The 17,793-nt window shown below is 39.2% G+C and overlaps 1 protein-coding gene across 2 annotated transcripts in view; it reads right to left on the bottom strand.

Moving 5' to 3' along the window:
- Nucleotides 1-17,793, bottom strand: part of SPIDR (scaffold protein involved in DNA repair) — a 196,647-nt gene that overhangs the window by 23,500 nt on the left and 155,354 nt on the right. For both annotated transcript variants that reach the window (XR_008436331.1, XM_053973781.1), the window contains exon 11: nt 3,762-3,920. Coding sequence is in view for 1 of the 2 variants with exons in the window: in XM_053973781.1 (XP_053829756.1) it covers nt 3,762-3,920 (159 nt within the window). In the remaining variant the exon portion in view is untranslated. The remainder of the gene's footprint in view (nt 1-3,761; nt 3,921-17,793) is intronic.

Raw genomic sequence — 17,793 nt, 5'->3', positions numbered from 1 at the left:
TTAACCATTTTTTCAATTTAGGGACAAAATTTGTACTGACACCCTGTGTTCTTCCTCCCCCCTCCATTTTTAAATTGCTGTAATCTTTCATATTTCTAACACATAAGAAAGCATAAGGAGAAGAAGCAGGTACATCTGCTATACCAAGCAGTAAAACAACTCAGTGATAGGAAAATCAGGTGAAAAGACCCAAATTGTCAAAATCCAAATTATTACTCTGTGTGGAGCTCCAGGTAGAGCTAAAAAAATCAGTTATTTTTTTGTCGATAAAGACAAGTCTCTAACTCCAAAGATTATCTCAGATCATTGAAATTAATTTCCAGTAGGAAATAGGAACTATGACAATTTATAGGTTATTTACTCCTGGGGCATTTTAGTGAGTGCTCAGCCCCTGCATCTAATTGCATTCATTTAGCTCCTGGTTATACCTGACACACCTGAAACATGCCTGGGACCTATTAAAACAGGGGGGGTTGCATGTGCTGCATATGGATTCTTAACCAGCATTCCTGCCTCTAGCAGCACACCCCAAAAATCTCACTTCCTCTTCCTCAAGGGACTGAATTTAAGACTGACACATGAGGCAGTGGGAGGGTGAGAATATGAGCCTCTAAGGAAACAACAGCACCAGCAGCCTTTCAATGAGTATTTCTCAGTCTTCTCCCTTTAAACCACTGTACTTTTTTTCTTCTTTTTTGCTGATACTAAGCAGGCAGTCCAAGGAATAGTTGTAGGAAAGGCTAGGTGACAAGTATGGATGAGAGGGTGAAGAGAAAAGCTGTCAGGAAACAGATACTGAACCACACAAGTTCAGCCAGTTGCCACACTACTGCTTCCTACTTTACCCAACAGCCTCACAAACAGAGTAGAAGAACTGCTGGAAATCAGGCACTGAACAAGCAACTCTGCCATGATTCAGCCATGTCCCTCTGTTTTACATGATTGCCAGAAACTGGACTGCAAAGGGAAACACCACTTCCTTTACTGGACTGCAAAGGGAAGGATTTCTTGCAGGGATGGTTTAGGGGAGTATTCTTTGTGTGGGATATGAGCCTGGCTCTGAAAAGCACCTAAATCAGTAAAAGACCTTCAAACGACCGATATGAGACCCTACTACTTGTCAAAGCATATTGAAAACCAATATTCAACATTAAAAGTGTTTCCCTCAATGTAAGGTTACTATCATTCCAAGTTTTCACTGAGCTGATCTCTGTCAAGACAGGACATGGTTGTGTAAGTTCTTATCCCACTTTTCTCTTGGAACACAAGTATTTTCTTATCAGAGAAGAAATGTGTTTAGTTTCTCTAGCACTCCTTAACAGTACAGGTCCGTTCCAAAGATCAAGTAACATGTTCAGCTGGGTTTTCCCCTGGGTGTAAAATACCCTTTATTGTAGGCTTAAAGGTTTTTAGCCCTTGAAATGAAACTTCAGCTTACAATAGTGATTTTAAAATTGCATTCAGTGGAATGATGTCAAATAGTAATTTAAATTAAATATTTGATTATGAAGATGGATGAGGGTCTGGAAAATTTTTTGAACAATAACAGTGGTCCATTTATGCAAAATTCTTGAGAAGCTCTTGTATCTATTAGAAAATCTTCTCTGTGTCACAGAGGGACTGAGGAAACATTCTGTCTCTGATTACAATCCATGTGACTGTGGGACAACATGAACATATGGGATCTTATTAGACATTCCTGGCTTTCTCCAGATCATGTGCTTCAAAGGCACACACAAAAAATGTCATTATTTTTCCCTTGTATTTCCTACATTTTCTTCCCTTTTATTCACTTTAAAAGCCACTCTCAGACTCCAGGAAACAAACAGTTTCAAAGCCATATCCTTCCAAAAAGTAATTGGTGTTCTCAAAAAAAAAAAAAAAAAAGGCAGCAGTCTTTCTTGCAGGGCAGACCACATAGTTCTTACTCACTCATGTGCTGCAAGCCAAGGTTGGGCACTCACAGGCATAAACCATCATGTGCTTGGATACACAAGTGGCTCTGGAAATCCATTTATCCAGTGGCAGTGAGCTCTACAGCTTAATTATGCTCTCTGAGAGTAAGTACTCCCTTGTATTCATTTCAGCTATGGCTTTACTGTGGTTTCCATCACACCTAGAATGTGTCCCAAACACTTAAAAGTAATAAAAAGTTCTAAAGCAGAACGTAGGCTTAAACAATTAAGAAAAAAATAAATCCCTGAACAATTCCCCCACCCACCCATCTTGTACAATGAAATCACGTTTTAACTGCTGCACTGTCCCCGAAGCTACACTACCCATTTTCTTTTAATGTTCCCTAGCAGGGTTACCACCAGCACAGCTCCAGCTGAGCCACCAGCATTTTCAGCAATGTGTCTTCTGAGTGTCCTCAGAATAGCCAGAAGTAAGTTACTGCTGCTTTGAAACAGAATTTACATTAGAAAAAGTCTGTCTCTTATTAGTTAGGCAGAGTACTGGAAGCACCAGCAGCCAGTTGTAAAACTTCATTTGTATCCAGAATTCCAAACCCATTATTTAATTTGTTTGGAAAAAATGTAACTTGAAAAAAAAAAGCCAACAAAATAATTAAATAAGAAGACGTGTTTGTTATTAAAGATCCATAAAAATGCAAGTAGGCTCGAAATCCAAAGGCTCTGAAAATTAACACTGCAAGTACATAAAAAGAAAAGCATACTGAATAGGGCTGGCTGGAAAACAACAATTCCATTTTGCTAAACATTTCAAAGCTTTGAAATTTGTTTTTGTTCCAATATGAAACAAAAATGAGACTTTCTCAAAGTTTTCATGAAATGAGAATAAGAGAAAGAATATTCACTCCCTCTGGACCTGAAAAAAGTCTTCCCAACAAAGCTGTCTCCAAAATAGATAATGTTTCCATGAAACATTCTGGTTTTGATGAAACAGCATTTTTCAACAGGAAAAAAAGTGTCAGCAGAAATACCATAGCCATTCTAATAGCAAAGGCTTATCTAGATCGGATGCTCGTACGAATAAATTATGTTGAGAACTGAACCAATCTAATTATATTTATATAGGTCCCCATGAGAATATTGTATCACTCTCCTTAGAAAGATACTCTGTAAGATAATCAATCTATTTAATTTTTTTTGGTGACTAAAGATATTTTATTTGAAGAACGTAAGAGGAATCACAGAATAAGCAAAATCTGAGACATACCAGAAGGTCAATTTGTTACTTACCTGGGGGAATTTTTCTATAAAGCTATTGACATACTTATTCCAAAATAAGAATGGCTTTAAGATTTGCAAGGTTTGTTTTTTGTTTTTTTGTTTTTTTTAAGAAACTTAAACTGTAGCTCTAAAACCATATAGATTTAACAGAATTAAGCTCTAATATACTAAAGGAAAGTCTGTGCTTGAAACTTCAAGCCATACTGGGCAGCACTGTAGAGAAACTTAGTGCAGTAAAAAGTTCTGCAATGAAAGAGAGGTGAACTAATGTTTGTAAGTCTCTGAATCTACTGAACAGGAAGAAAACACTCATATTTTATGGAATATTGTACACAGTAATTCCTTACTCTGCTAAGTGTGTATTTGTGCATTATGTTATTTATGCTCATTTTAGAGAACAGTTGGCTCAAGCACAGCTGGATGCCCCAAAAGTGGCAATGAGGACATTTGATTGAACAAAGCAAGGTTCAATCTGTTCCAAAGAAAGTTGGTCACAGAAAAAATAAAAAGGCAGACCATCTTTGCCTGCCACAGCAAGTAATATGTTCGTCCATTAATTGTTCTCACCTTCCTCTTGTAGTTCTCTGCAAAATTTTCATTCCAGCTAAGCAGCAAGATTTTCCTTCCCATCTCTTGCAGTACTGCTCAATGTCATCTGTGGAGCTCAGGGACTGCAGCTGCACTTCACTGAACATGCCATAGGCATCCTGGACAAGGAGGCATAACCTGCAAAACATTCCTCCATTACTCACTGGCATCTGCTCATAACAAACCACTGAGCAAAGTTCTGAAAATGATATTACAAACTTCAGGACAGGGCTTATCCTCTTCAGTATCTGCAGAATTCCTATCAAGTAACGTATCAATAAACAAACCCAACATCATTAAAGGTTTTCTCATGTACATTTTCAGGACATAGCAAGGCCATGAAGTAGAGAAGCATGACTGAAACAAAGAGTATACGGCTTGTGCTGGGGATTAGATTAATTAACTGCTATGCACTATGTGGTTTGTGCACTTAAAAATGAAGAAAGTTAAGTTTTTGCCTTACTTGAGGTGAACTCTACAATAAAGACAGAACAACAACAGAAAGATAAATGTGTGTGTGTTTATAAATATAAAAAATTCTGCTTAGAAGTAAGTAAAGCAACATATTTCACAATAATCACCAAGACTGGCAAATCAAGCATTACATTTTCCCACACTCTTTTTTTAAAAAGAGTCCTCAGGATGCAAAAAAGAGTGAAACATCAATTTTTCTTTAAAGAGGAACAAAACTAAACAAAACAACATAGATGTGGAGATTGGTATATTCAGAGTTGGGTATGAAGCCCAGAAAAACTATTTTAAGAAGGTAATTAAAGAACCTGCTAAACAAACAATTTGATTAAAATCTATGGAAGTAGGGGCTGTAGGGCTGGGAAGTGTTGCTTAACCAACTTGATGGCATTCTGAGAAGATAGCAATGTCATAACAGATAAGGCAAAATCAGTGGATGTCATACATTTAGATAGTCAAAAGTGCATTTCACAAGATTCTGCACCTGAGATGAGCAGCCACGATAGCATGAATCATGCAGGGCTGGAGGAAGGAGGCCCCTGTCTACAAGACTGGTTTTAATTGCCTCAGAAAGAGACAGTTAAGCATGGAAACTTTTCAAAGGCAAACAAAAATTACCTTTGAGGGTAGCACACACATCTTTGTTTCCAAATAAAACTCAGGGGTGCACCAGGCAGCAGAATTCAGTTCATTTCAAAGATACATGCCAAAACTACCCTCCCCAGAGCAGCACCATTGTTCCCAGCAAGCCAACTCCAACTGCTTTTGGAACACATCCTATAACGTCCATGCACCCTGAAAGCATTCAACAGCAGTCATTATATCTTCCTAAAATACATTTTAAACTAAATGAGCTCCTACACTGAAGAAATCCAGGTATTTTCTTCACATAGAAAAGTAGGTACATGGAAGAGCACTAATCACACTTTCCTTGTTCATTATGAAGCGTCTAACTTTGGCTTAGACCCTCAAGAAGGCTGCATTTGATATAAGATACAACTCCAAAGGCTTTCTGACATCAGCAATTGTGCAAGAACCAGCTAAGAGTCCTCATTTTTTTTCAAATGCTGGTTGTAAGGAGCAGGGAGGGATAGGACTGGGTAGAAACAAAGACTCCCGTATTTTCCCCATACCTCTAGATACAAAGGTCCTGTACAAACTGAGTCATCATCAGAAAAAAAAAAAAAAAACAAAAACAAAAAAAAAAAAAAAAAAAAAAAAACAACAAAAAAAAAAAAAACAAAAAAAACAAAAAAAAAAAACTATGTTTGCCTGCTGCTTTCCATGTTAGGACTTTTAATTCATTTAAGAACTCCCCTGAGTTTTAACTGATTTGACTGAAACTCCCTGTGATATTGTTATGTTTGGAGAACCAGAGTTCATATTCTCTGAACATTTCTGAAAATCAGATTGAGGGGAACCGGAAAAACAAATCAAACAGTTTTGCCTATGTTAAGAAAATGTTGACTGTTAATTGTGAAAAATTAGGCCTCTGTATCTTGGAGCAAGAAGGGCCAACTGAGTTAGTGTCTCAGATCAGATCAGTTCAGCAGTCTCTTAACTGATCACTGGAATTTCTCATATCTTTAGTGAGATATAACTGAACACAAGTAAGTCTCAGACTAGCTGGCACCAGGGTCATATTAAGTCCTCTGGGACATGTTAATTGCCCAAATAAAACTAGCTTGGTTGGTGCTGAAGACATCAGTCAGTAAAAGAGCATTTTCCAAGTCCTTTTAAGTCAAGCAAAGAGATGGTTTCTGTCAGACATGGGAATCTCAACTCCCCGCATCCCTGACCACAGATTTCCATTCCTTTGTGGTGGCACAGAAATGGCTAGGACAGGAAACTGATCTGACCAAAAAATTCTGTAGCCAAATCATCAGCAGCAGCAGCATAATCTGAGTTTCTTGAAAATCAACTCTGTAAAAGCAAACTCCTACTTGCATGAAGTACTGCTTCTAGGCAAGGATGTATTTTCCTTGAAGCTCCCACTCCAGCTGTCCAGTGTATGCAGCACATACAGGAATCTCAGGTCACATGATAGGAGAATGGTCATCTTATGACCATGCTCAACGCAGAGAAAAACTGGAGGCTTTGGAGGCTTCTATCAGTAATGTTCTCATTCACACTGGGAATACATTCACACACACTGGGAATACATATTGGCATCACAACAGAACGCAGAGCAGAAGATTCCAAGTGCCTTTGCTCTGTCAGGTTTGTACAAAAGAGCAGACAGACACTATTTACTACACTTGCTCGTAACAGTGTCCAGAAGGTAGTCACAGTTTCTCTGCAACATGCATTTAAGTCACTTGGAAGTCAGGATTTCATTAATAACCCTTCAGATACCCAACTGCAGACTAAGAGAGAAATATCCCAGATCAACACCATGAATAGAAGTTCACAAACACATTCTCCCTGCTTCACCACAACTTTAAAACAGTATCAATGAATGATGGCAAAACCTTGAAATGCTATAGGTGTTTGAGGGACAACTGATTTTCCCATTTAATGACTATCATGAAATCAGCAGTATCCCACAACAGACTTAGCACTGCACTTGGAGAACTACCCTCCTGTTCTTTGGAACTGGTTCTGTTCTTACGGATTTTGTACATGCTGTCAGCATCACTGACAGTAGTTCAGCTGCATTCAGAGCCTATTGATTAATGACCTTAACTTCCTTACCAGTACTCTTTTTTCCCTTGATTTCACTTTATTCCAAGAACAGTGCATTTGGATTATTTTCCCATGTTGCAGAGTTGCTCTCATATTACAACAAATGTTCTCACAAATTAATTTTTAGCAGGCAGTCTAACTGTGATTAAAGCCAACAGCTTGTCCCATTACTTTTCCCCCTGCTTTGAACCTCACTACCACGATGAAAACTCACATCAAAATTATGAGACAAACTGCAAAGCCAAAATAAGTATCTGCCCCCCAGGAATTCAGCATTCATGTTTTGTGCACATCTAAAGGAAATACCTTTTTTCATAAAATTTGGATTTGTATCAGTTAATAAGGTTAAACATACCTTTACCAATGCCTTCTCAGCATGCATAGTACTGAAATGTTAAAAAAGACAGGCAACATCTCCAATTTAATCAGTGGTGCTTGTGCAGGGAGGAAATACGTGCTATCTTTATTTTTGGGACAACAGGATGTAACCCTGTGTAAGACCCTTAACTTAAAAGATGGGTTTGGAAACTGAAATGTCTCAAGTAAAATAGCAGAGAACTCACTCCTGGAGAGAGGGGTAGCAAGAAAGCCAGTATAGGAACAAATGTAGGAGATGCAGACTAAGGAAGAGGTAAAGTATGACACATTGGTAATAGCAAAGGGGGATAAGATAGGGAATGATAAGAAGTGAGGCAGAGTTTAGCTTGCTTTTTTCTTTCTTTTTTTTTTTTTTTTTTAATGTAATGACACAGTAAGTCTCATGCAAAAGCTTGGGAAGATTTTGTTAATTTGCTAATAGCCAGAAGCAAGGATGGGGGCTGGAGGAAGATGAGACTGATTGCTCTGCATTATTTCTATGATTGCGTTGATCTTTAGGACAAAATGTCTCCCAGTAGAAATCTGGAGAGGATTACAGGATTAATGCCATGCCCTTCTCCCAGTTAGTCAATCTTCATGGGTAAAGGGTAAACCCTTCTTTTACTAATAAGTTTTTATGCATGAAAAATTCTCTCTCTCCATACTGCTCCCTTTTATCAAGCAGCTGACATTCTGGAGAGGTAAGGGCGATGAAAACCTTCTCTATTTTCGGTCACCTGCAGCCTCCTCAGCACTAGGGGAAAAGAGTAAGAAAAGGAAGATCTGCCTGGAGAGGAGATGAGAGCACAGGGAGGCCAGAGCGGACTGATTACACAGACACTGCCTTTACTGAGTCTCGGGAAAACAAACAGCAGAAATTTGTCATGAGCAGATCTTAACCAACAAGTAATTGTTTTAGCCTTGGGTAGGAGGACAATTGTGTGGCCCAGGGCAGCTCTTCTCCATGAGAGCTAAGCTGAGCAGTACAGCACAAGCAGCAGGACAGCCAGGCAAACACCACCACCTTTGCAGCACTCTGCACAGACCTCCTTAGCTGCTCTTTCTTTGGAAGGGAGTGAAAGGGGAGAATGGGAAAATGCCTGAAAACGAATTGACTTGTATTAGGTCTGATATTTGCCCATGCTTTATCTTAACCATCCATGAGACAGCTGCTGCTGCTTTGTTTGTCAGAAGGACTTCTTATCTCTGTGAGGTGCGGTCCTAGCAGAGGCATAAAGCACACGTACATAAACACACACAAACAAAACCCCCTCTCCCTTCATCACCAGAGGCACAACACTACCTACACAACTCCAATCCAGCAACTTGTCTGGTCAAGTCTCAAGGTGGAGCTGATTAACTCCTGCTAATATGGCTCAGATTCAAATTGTAACCTGCAGGACACCACCCTACCTGGGTTTCATTTATCCCTACCTTATGAACTCCTTGCATTCACCATATCCAATTGAAAAATCAAACTCAGAGCACAGGGACAACTGTCCATCTTCCCTGTTTTAACACTAACATTTTTCTATGTAACACTAATATATATATATATATATATATGTATATATAAAATATTACTTTAATTTAATACTATTTTATATATATAATATACTATAATTCTATTTAACATTAGGATTTCTCTATTAAAAGCATATAGTAACTCCCTTCATGCTCCCTTTTGAAAAAAAATGTACCCACTACAGCCTTCTTTGGAGAGACAAAAGATTTAGAATTTTCTGCTTAAAATCCATATCATTTGCTGTCAATAAAAAGTGAGTGAAGCTCTATAGAACACAACTATGGGTTGAGTGCTACAAATACAAATGAATGATGAAGGTAACTATCTCCTTCTCTGCATAAGTTGTAGAGGCACAAAGGTACAGAGGAAAACACAAGCACCATCATTTCCAGTTTATAAGGGGAATGTCAAGCTGGAATAATAAGCTGGAAGAAGAATCCTGGTCCAAGTACAGGCATTTCTTGCACCCAGCCTGATGCTATGTTTGAAGCACTGACATGAACAAAATAGGAATACTTTGCTTTGAAAACTGGAGGTTTAAAACTACTGAAATGTACAGTTTGTGATCATGTATATTTTTATTTGGCAACAGTGGAAGGACCCAGAAGGAAAGAAAGAAAAAGGCAGCTCTGGAGTGCTGGACCTGGCAGAAGTATTGGTGGAAACTGCACATATGATTGGAGTATCACCAGGGAAATGACCTAGTCTTATCTCAGCATCTCAAATAGAAAATATGTTGCAGAGGCCTCTCTGGTCTCAGGAAAGGAAACTTATTTTTGCAGACACGTCCTAACAGAGGATTTCTATAACACACTTGCAAATACTCACTACATTAACTATACCAAGTCCCCCACTTTGGATTTTTCTTGCTTTTCATTACAATTTTTATACATATGTTAAAAAATGGAGTGAGAATGTAAGTTATAAGATAACTGTTGCTTATTTTTATTCACTTCCTTGAATCATCACATAGTTCAACACAAACTAGAAAATCAAATACCACTTCCACAAGGTCTTTCCTGATTCCCTGCCTGCTGATTGCTTTTTCCATTTCTTCATTCATGTTAATCCTTCCACCTACTATTTTCTGCCTGTGGCCTGAAGAAGCAGCACTTCTGTGGGAAACAGCTTTTGTGCGTAGGAAGAGACCTGCATGAGCCAAGCATGTCAGCAGAGCTACCTTTTTAATGCAGAATGTGCTCGTAGAGAGCAGGGCTGCACAGCACTGCAAATGTTCCCACTCAAAACATGGAACACCACCTGCCTGGTGGGAGCTACATGCAACTTGTCAGGAATTGGTGTAGCACGAAAGCCAGCTTTTTGTACTTGCCATGACAACCACAGCTTCATGTGTGACAATTTTTTTCTGCAAAAACCGTTTCTATACGAAGTTTTCACGTGACACCATGTGAACTTTTTAAACTCTCCATCTGACACTGTCTCTAAGTGCACTTTTGAATGAAACTGCTGATGTGTGTGTTTTATTTGTACATGGAATTTTTCTCAAAAGTAAACAAAACATTTAAAACCATAAAATGACATTCCTGACATTCACTCAAACACGATATAGAGCCTAAGCTGTAATTTCAAACAGTTACAGAGTTGCATTTGAAAAATATTTTCAGTATCGTGGATAGCTTCACTTATATCAGATTCCAAAATGAATACTGAAGTTGTTCTACATCCACAGTTTAGATCCAAAGTAATGATGCCATGTAAGTCAATTTTTATAGTGATATCTGGTTTGGAAGACCCAGAGAGTTAAGGAAAAATAACATCTTAAGTATTGCCTAAAAGTTTGTATAAAGGCTAGGCCAGAATGGAGCAGTAAGGCCTTCCTCCCTCCAGATCCCCCAGCATTTCAACCCCCCCATGGGACATAATTTATGGTCCTTCTGCTATGATCCATTCCATACAGCTTGTTATGCAAATAAAACCAATTCTGAGTGGTAACAAAAAAGCTAGCACATCAGATCACCCCAGCATGTTTCACCCACTGTGCTGTTAATTGTAGTTGGTAAGAAAAATAATGATGCACGCCCTCCTCAGGTTCTTCAGTGTACCATTACTTCAGCATGGAATCCCATCACAACCCCTTGGTTATTTCAGTATACAATTCAGAGAGAATATTATTTTCCTGCATGTTGCAATTTACTAATCAAGAGTAAAAATGTATATTTAAGAAACTCACAGGCTCAGTTGAAAACTGCAAGTCTTTCTTATGGATGATGTCCAATAGAAAGATTATGTTCCAAATATAACAGGTAATTACCACCCAGTCATTTCAAGTACTTATCTGTGAATCTGAGGAGGGGTTCTTTGTTTATTTTTTTAATCTCAAGACTTTGTAATTATTGTTTTGGCATCCAAGAATTCCAACAGTTGGTGGGGTGCTGCCAAAAAGATCTTTTCTTGCAAGGTGCTCAGCACCCTCCTTTCCAAGAAAATCAGCATTCAATTGCTGGTTCTGGCAGTGTTTCACATCATTTTTGCTGCGCTATGTTTCCTCCACGCCTCAGTTCCTTATACGTAAAAATCAGAATAAAAGTCCTGTCTTCAAAGGGTGATCTGAGAGCAATAGCTGAATAACATGATTGTATCTAGGAGGGCTGGTCTACAAAGCCTATTATGTGTGCTAGATGCCATTTGAGTTAGGGGAGGAGGCTATATATATGTATGTGTGTATCTAGAGAGGAAGGGTTTCCTTGCAGTATCAACTCATTTCTTTCACGCTACGAGACTCAGAGAACTCTCAACGTGCCCTGCAGAGCCCACAGTGAGGGCTTTACAGCATCTGGAATGAAGCAAGAACACAGTAGCAGCGGTGCTGGGGTCCCTTATCTTTCAAGACTGTATTGTTTGTGGATTCACCAGATTTACTTCTGAACCACAGAGAACCATGAATGGGATCCTGGAAGATTTTATTTTAAAAACAAAAAATCAACATGCAGTGAGTATCAAAAAACTCCTTGCCCATTTCAGCAGGCACAGATGATCCTAAATCGCATTCTTGGTAGTGTAACATTGCTCATGCATTTCCTACGGCATGTGAAAGGTAAATGAAATATAGCAACCCTGCAGGATTTCTTACACAGCTGTGGCTGTATTAAATAAGACACTCTGCTGTGTCAGTGCCACATCATCCCACCGAACTAGCAGAAAAGCATAACATTCATCAAAAATCAAGGGCAGAGCAAAGAGCCAAGAAGAAAAGCAGAAGTGCAGTCTTGCCAGGGCTCCCTACCCAGCAGAAAGGCAATTTTCTGCCTTCTAGCAGGGCCTGCCGTTTGTGTTTTTCACTCATGCTGTTTTCCTCTACCCCTTGTTAGTGGCTGCCTGTCCTAGGTGTGTTTCTAAATGAGGAGAGGGAGCGTGTTTGTGTGTGCGCGCCGTGTGTTTACAGGAGTTATGGTAGCAGTTCTCAGCAGTCCACTGAGAGTTCTAGGAAACAGCCCCTGTTATTTTATTCTCGGTCAATGTCAGCTCATGTCAGGCAGTAAAGATCACACAGGACAGCCCTCTCCATCTCGCAGTCCTGGCCGGAGGCCTCAATGGGAGAGGGAAAGGGAGCGAGCTGCGAGTGGGCGGAGAGCCTTCCCAGCACTCTACCAACCACTGCAGGAGGAATTATGATAAACACCACTCTGGAAACCAGATACAACAGTACATTGTGTTCTTCTTCGGAAAAACAACCCGACTTCAGCTCACTTAAAGTAAACAGTTAATCCTGTTTATCTTTTTTTTTCTTTTTCTCGATGAGTTGTTAACAGAACAATCTCTTCTGCAAAGCAAATAAGAGATCAGTCCCTTAAATTCATACAGATTTTTTTCTTTCCCCTAGAAAAAAAAAAAGCAGTTTGATATGTAAACTTTCTACTATCAGCAAACACTGTGGAATAACAATCTTTCTTGGCTTAAACTGGTTTAACAAAGCGATGCCAAAACTGAATGAAACCTTTCCCTCACTTACATATTTTATTTTGGAAAACTTAAGTCCCAAACAGAATGTTCTATTCATCCCTTTTAACTATTCCATTTCTGAAAAGAACAAGCAAAACTGGTAAACCAAAAAAAAAAAACCAAAAAAAACCCCACAAAAAACCCAAAAAACCCAACCACCCCCCCCCCCCCAAAAAAAAAAATCAGGGTATTTGTTGTCCTTGCCACTGGAGCACACTGTGCCTGGGGAGTAGAGATCAGCTACTGAGCAGGGGGGTGGCTGGTCCCAGGTTTTCTCTGAGAGGTGAAAAAAGAGGAATCAGACTAATTGACTGCAACTAAGGTAACAAACTGTTATCCTTCTTTTCAAAATTTATGCCTACTGTGCAAATTCGTGGTGTCCCTGACTTCCAATAATAAGGGTGATAAATCAGAAAAGCAGCTGGAATTGATTATGTTGTTTTGCTGGAGTCACCACAGTCTACCTATTAACTACTTCTTATTGGGGACCTCAACCCAGTCCACTGAAAGCTACAAGATTTCCCAGAGGGAATTTTAATTTTTAGCACTCAGGAGTTTAAATAGTTCTGAAAGTCAACAATGAAAGTGTGCTTAACATCCTTGGTCAGTAAAGTTTGTTGATTTAGCTATTTATAATAAAAAAAAAATTGAAAAACTGTAAGAGAAAAAAAATATTTCTCTGTTTTATTTTTACTCATTTTGCAAGCTCTGAGATCCTGTGTTTTCTGTGCAAATGATGTCATGAAGTGCAAAAATGTAAATTCACGTGAGTGAAAGTCTGATTTTCAGATTTTTGAAAGAAATAGTTTACATGCAAAATTTTTATATTTTTCCTGTTTGTTTTTTTTTTTTTTTTCCCCTTGAGTTCTTAATTTAGTTTGCATTTAGTTTTAAATATTTTGCAGCAGTTGCTGCATTTACTCTGGTGAGCTGTAATGTGACAGAGCAGGAAAAAGCAGAGCTATTTCCCATTGCAGAAGGGAGGCAAGCTGGGGAAGCAGCTGTCAATGACTGGGGCCAGAAGCTCAGAGGAGCAGCCTCAGGACTATTCCCTCAATCCACCACTTAGCCCAGCATGGCCTCCAGGGAAGACTGGAAGAGCCAGTGTTGGTAGGACAGGACTGCTGCTGAACACTTCATCTTGCTCCAGGTGCACCCTGTCATTTAACCCCCACCCTCCCAGTGCTGCACCTGCACAAGAAAAGCATGGTTGTCCCCTCATGATCGTGGCTTTGGCCTGCCAAATTTGTCTCCAAACTGATGGACAGTCCACAGCCCTGTCTATGAAGGATCCAAGTTGCACCAAGGTGCTGCAGCTCTGCGCAGGGTGGGTACTGTCTGCAGGACTGCAGGGAACAGGCAGCAGACTTTGGTAAAACCTCTCTCTTGGAAAGCCAGAGAAGAATGTGGTGGTCCTACTGTCTCTACTTTTTGGGAAACTCTTGGGCGTAGGAGAAGAAAGCAATAAACCTAAATCATTTAGGGTGCAGTTGTAATCCATGTACAAAAAAGACCCTCGTGTTTGACCTGTGGTGGTTGACCACCATCACAGTTCCTTCAGGAGGGAATGGATCATCCAAAAGGAATGCAGATGAGAGGTGAATCAACTGCAGATCGTTAGGAGATGACATAACAGTAGGAAGAAAATGTGGAAGGTGAAGGAGACAAAGATGAGGAGGAAATGTTCTCTGGTATCACCTCTTTTCCACTTCCTTTCTTACACCTTGCTGCTCCCCATATCTCTTTTAGTTAGGGATTCGGAGGGGAATTTCCAGTCTGTGGTAACACTAGTATTATCCCATGGATGACCTACAAGAATTACTGAAGGAGCACTTTCCCCAGATACACTGGGATTTCTTGCATAGAAAATTATGGAAAGAGAGGTGCAGATGGCAGCAGTTCTTTCAATTTTAAAATTAAATAAAGTTTATTTGCCATTTTAAGCTTCTGTTTGAACTTTGCAAAACGTGAAATCCTATTTTCAGTCACAGGCCAAGCAAAGCTCTATAAATTACTTTTACATAAGCAGTAGCTTTAGGCCATTATCTAAAGCTCATTCGAATTAACACCTTTCCATTGATTTCAATGAGATTTATTTCACACTGCATAGCAGGCAGAGAAAATATCTGGGCAGCAGCAGTTACATTCCTTCATCTTGATTTCATTCAATCATTCATGCAAATTCCATGCTTCTTTTTTAAACCATCTAAACTGAACACCAGTCAAGGATCAAACACTGAAGAAATTTTATAAGCACCACACATAAATTTTATTGTAATTTCAAGGACTAATTTTTAGCAGGATCAGAACTTGGAATACAGCACAAAATACATTTTAAAAAATCTTAAATTAGTCACATTCCCTCCTTTTTGTTTGTCTATTTTTTTAAATTATTTGTTTGTTTGATTGTTTTTGGTGGCATTTGATTGGGGAATTTTAAAACAGGCACAGAGAACCTCTCACTTCTTTCAGCACTTTGGTTATCTTCAGATGTGTAAGATTTCAAATATTATGTGGGCTAGTGAGAAGTGTCCTAAAATAAAGTCTCTGCTAGAGCATCTTAATCTCAATCACCTTGTACAGATGATAGTCTATATTTTATATCTCATGCATGTGGAATACTATTTAATTGTAATGGCATAATCAGTAATTACACTGGATTTGATATAAGAACCCTGATCAAATACTGAGAAACTACGTGCATGGTGTATTTGATTTCTTTTTCTCGCTTCCCAATGCAAAAATAAAAAACCCAATTCTGAAAATAAGAACCTGTTCAAATATCAGTACAGCATAGTTTGTTCTCATCATTTATGTTCCAAGGAAAAGAAGAGAACAGGACCGAATCTAATCAAAACTACAGGAAGTGTTTAGAGACACAAAAGGTAATAGCATAAATTAGAACTGGATTAGGGCCCTTAGTAAACCTATCTATTCATGCCAAAAGAGGTGATTTAATATTCTGTGGTTAAGATTCTGGGTTTGTGTCTTATGCAAAAGACTATTAACAATAACACATTATTCACCTACTACCATGCTGGTGGTGTTACAGCCTCTGATGTGATTCAGCACAGACACTGCTAAACATTTGGATTTTCCTGAGCTGTCACCCATTGCAGGCCAGCAGGAGATACAACATCACAGCCAAGATAACAAGATAACTTTTGTCTTTAAAACATGCGGTTTCCTGTTGATACTGTTCTGTATTGTCACATTTGCCGTCTTGTCCTCTTTTTCCTGTCACACATTCCTTCTCTAATTAAGTCTTCAGGGTACTACACGGAAGAAACATTAGGACGGGCGCTTCTCTGTGCCGGCAGAGCGCCTGAGATCAGGGTACACGCCCTGATCTTCACCGGAGCATCAGTATCACAAAAGCAGATCAAAGCTTTGGTGTCCCCGTTTAATCATCAGTCGCTGCTGCTTACCCTTCTAAACCACAGGCAATAAGGGTTGCTATTTGTATTTTCCGAGTACCGTCAGCAACTTAGCAGTTGCATTTATCCCTTCCAGGCTCTTCACTTGAGTTGGATCTCTTTGTGCAGAAGGGTGTCAAATCAGCCCGTGAGGCTGCTCCTCCAGCCTGGCTCCACCCTCATCCCCAGAGCAAAGCATTCGGGAACTATTAGAGGGAGGTCTGGAGGTTGCTTTAAGGGCGTTCCTTCCCACTGGACATGTGATTATAGGACACAGAGAGCCACCAGCATATGAAAATTACAAAATTTAAATAAATATAGGCCGTATTTTCATGCATTGCCCGTTGTCACGGGACACGCTGTCCATGGTGTTCTCTCTCTCCACTGCCAGGTAATGTGAGAAACCTGTGGTTTTGGATCACTGTGACACTATGTAACTCATGTACTCCTAAGGTGAAGCATAAAAAGACCCTACATTTAAATACTGAAATATGCTAAAACAAAATTGACAAAGCCTCCAAACAATACTCTCGAAAATACGAGACAAAATGCCTATATTTAAAAAAAATGTGCTTTCTGATCACCCACTTTCAAAACATGTTTCCTAAACTCCACTGCTGCAAGAAGTGTGAAAACATCAATAAGACAAGAACACAAGAAATGAAAACATTGTAAGTGAATCCCACTTGGATAAATTTAAGCATTTTGCTTTACCAATTTAAAAAAAACTAAGCTAAAAAAACCTAACCAAAGTGGAATTTCTAAACAAGTGGTTTCAGAGTAGGAAAATGGCATTGTTTCAAAACATACCATTTCAGCAATTTCACAACTTTTCATTTGCTTGTACAAGCTTTTCATAAGAAGTTTCCATTATTTTACAAGTTGATCTGACAGAAAATTATTTCTTTGAAAAATTCCCAACCATTTTTCCTAGAAATATTTTTCAAATCTCTAATGTAGTAACTATTCATTAACTTCCAAGGCTTTGTTTTGACAAAACGTATTTATTCAGCACACCAAAGAATAATTAACCAGTATGCCTGTGAGTAGAAGCAATGCTGAACAGTGAGAGACAGAAATGCAACATAAAGATTTATTTCCCCTTCTTCTCTAACAATATCTGTAGAAATACATTTGAGCATATGTGCTGCATTTGGCTCGGGTAAAGTTCATTTTATTCAGAGTAGCTGGTATGGGTCTGTGGTTTGGATTTGTGCTGGAAACAGTGTTGATAACACAGGGATCTTTTAGTTATTGATAAGCAGAGCTCATTGACTGCAATGCCTTTTCTGCTCCTCACCCCACCCCACCACTGAGGAGGCTGGGGGTACATAAGGAGCTGGGAGGGGATAGATGACCCCAACTGACCAAAGGAATATCCCAGATTATACAGCATCATGCTAAGAAGGAGAAAGAGGGGAGAACACTCATAATGATGCCATTTGTCTTCCCAAGTCACCATCACCCACGATGAAGCCCAGTTTTCCCTGTGATGGCTGAACAACTGCCCGCCAATGGGACGGGGTCAATGTATTCCCAGTTTTCCTTTGCTTGCATAAGCAGCTTTTGCTTTATCTGTTAAAGTGTTTTCATCTCA

The sequence above is a fragment of the Vidua macroura genome, chromosome 1, assembly GCF_024509145.1.
Source record: "Vidua macroura isolate BioBank_ID:100142 chromosome 1, ASM2450914v1, whole genome shotgun sequence".
Taxonomy (NCBI): domain Eukaryota; kingdom Metazoa; phylum Chordata; class Aves; order Passeriformes; family Viduidae; genus Vidua; species Vidua macroura.
Note: the sequence above shows the minus strand (reverse complement) of the source record. Positions and strands in the feature narration are given on the sequence as shown.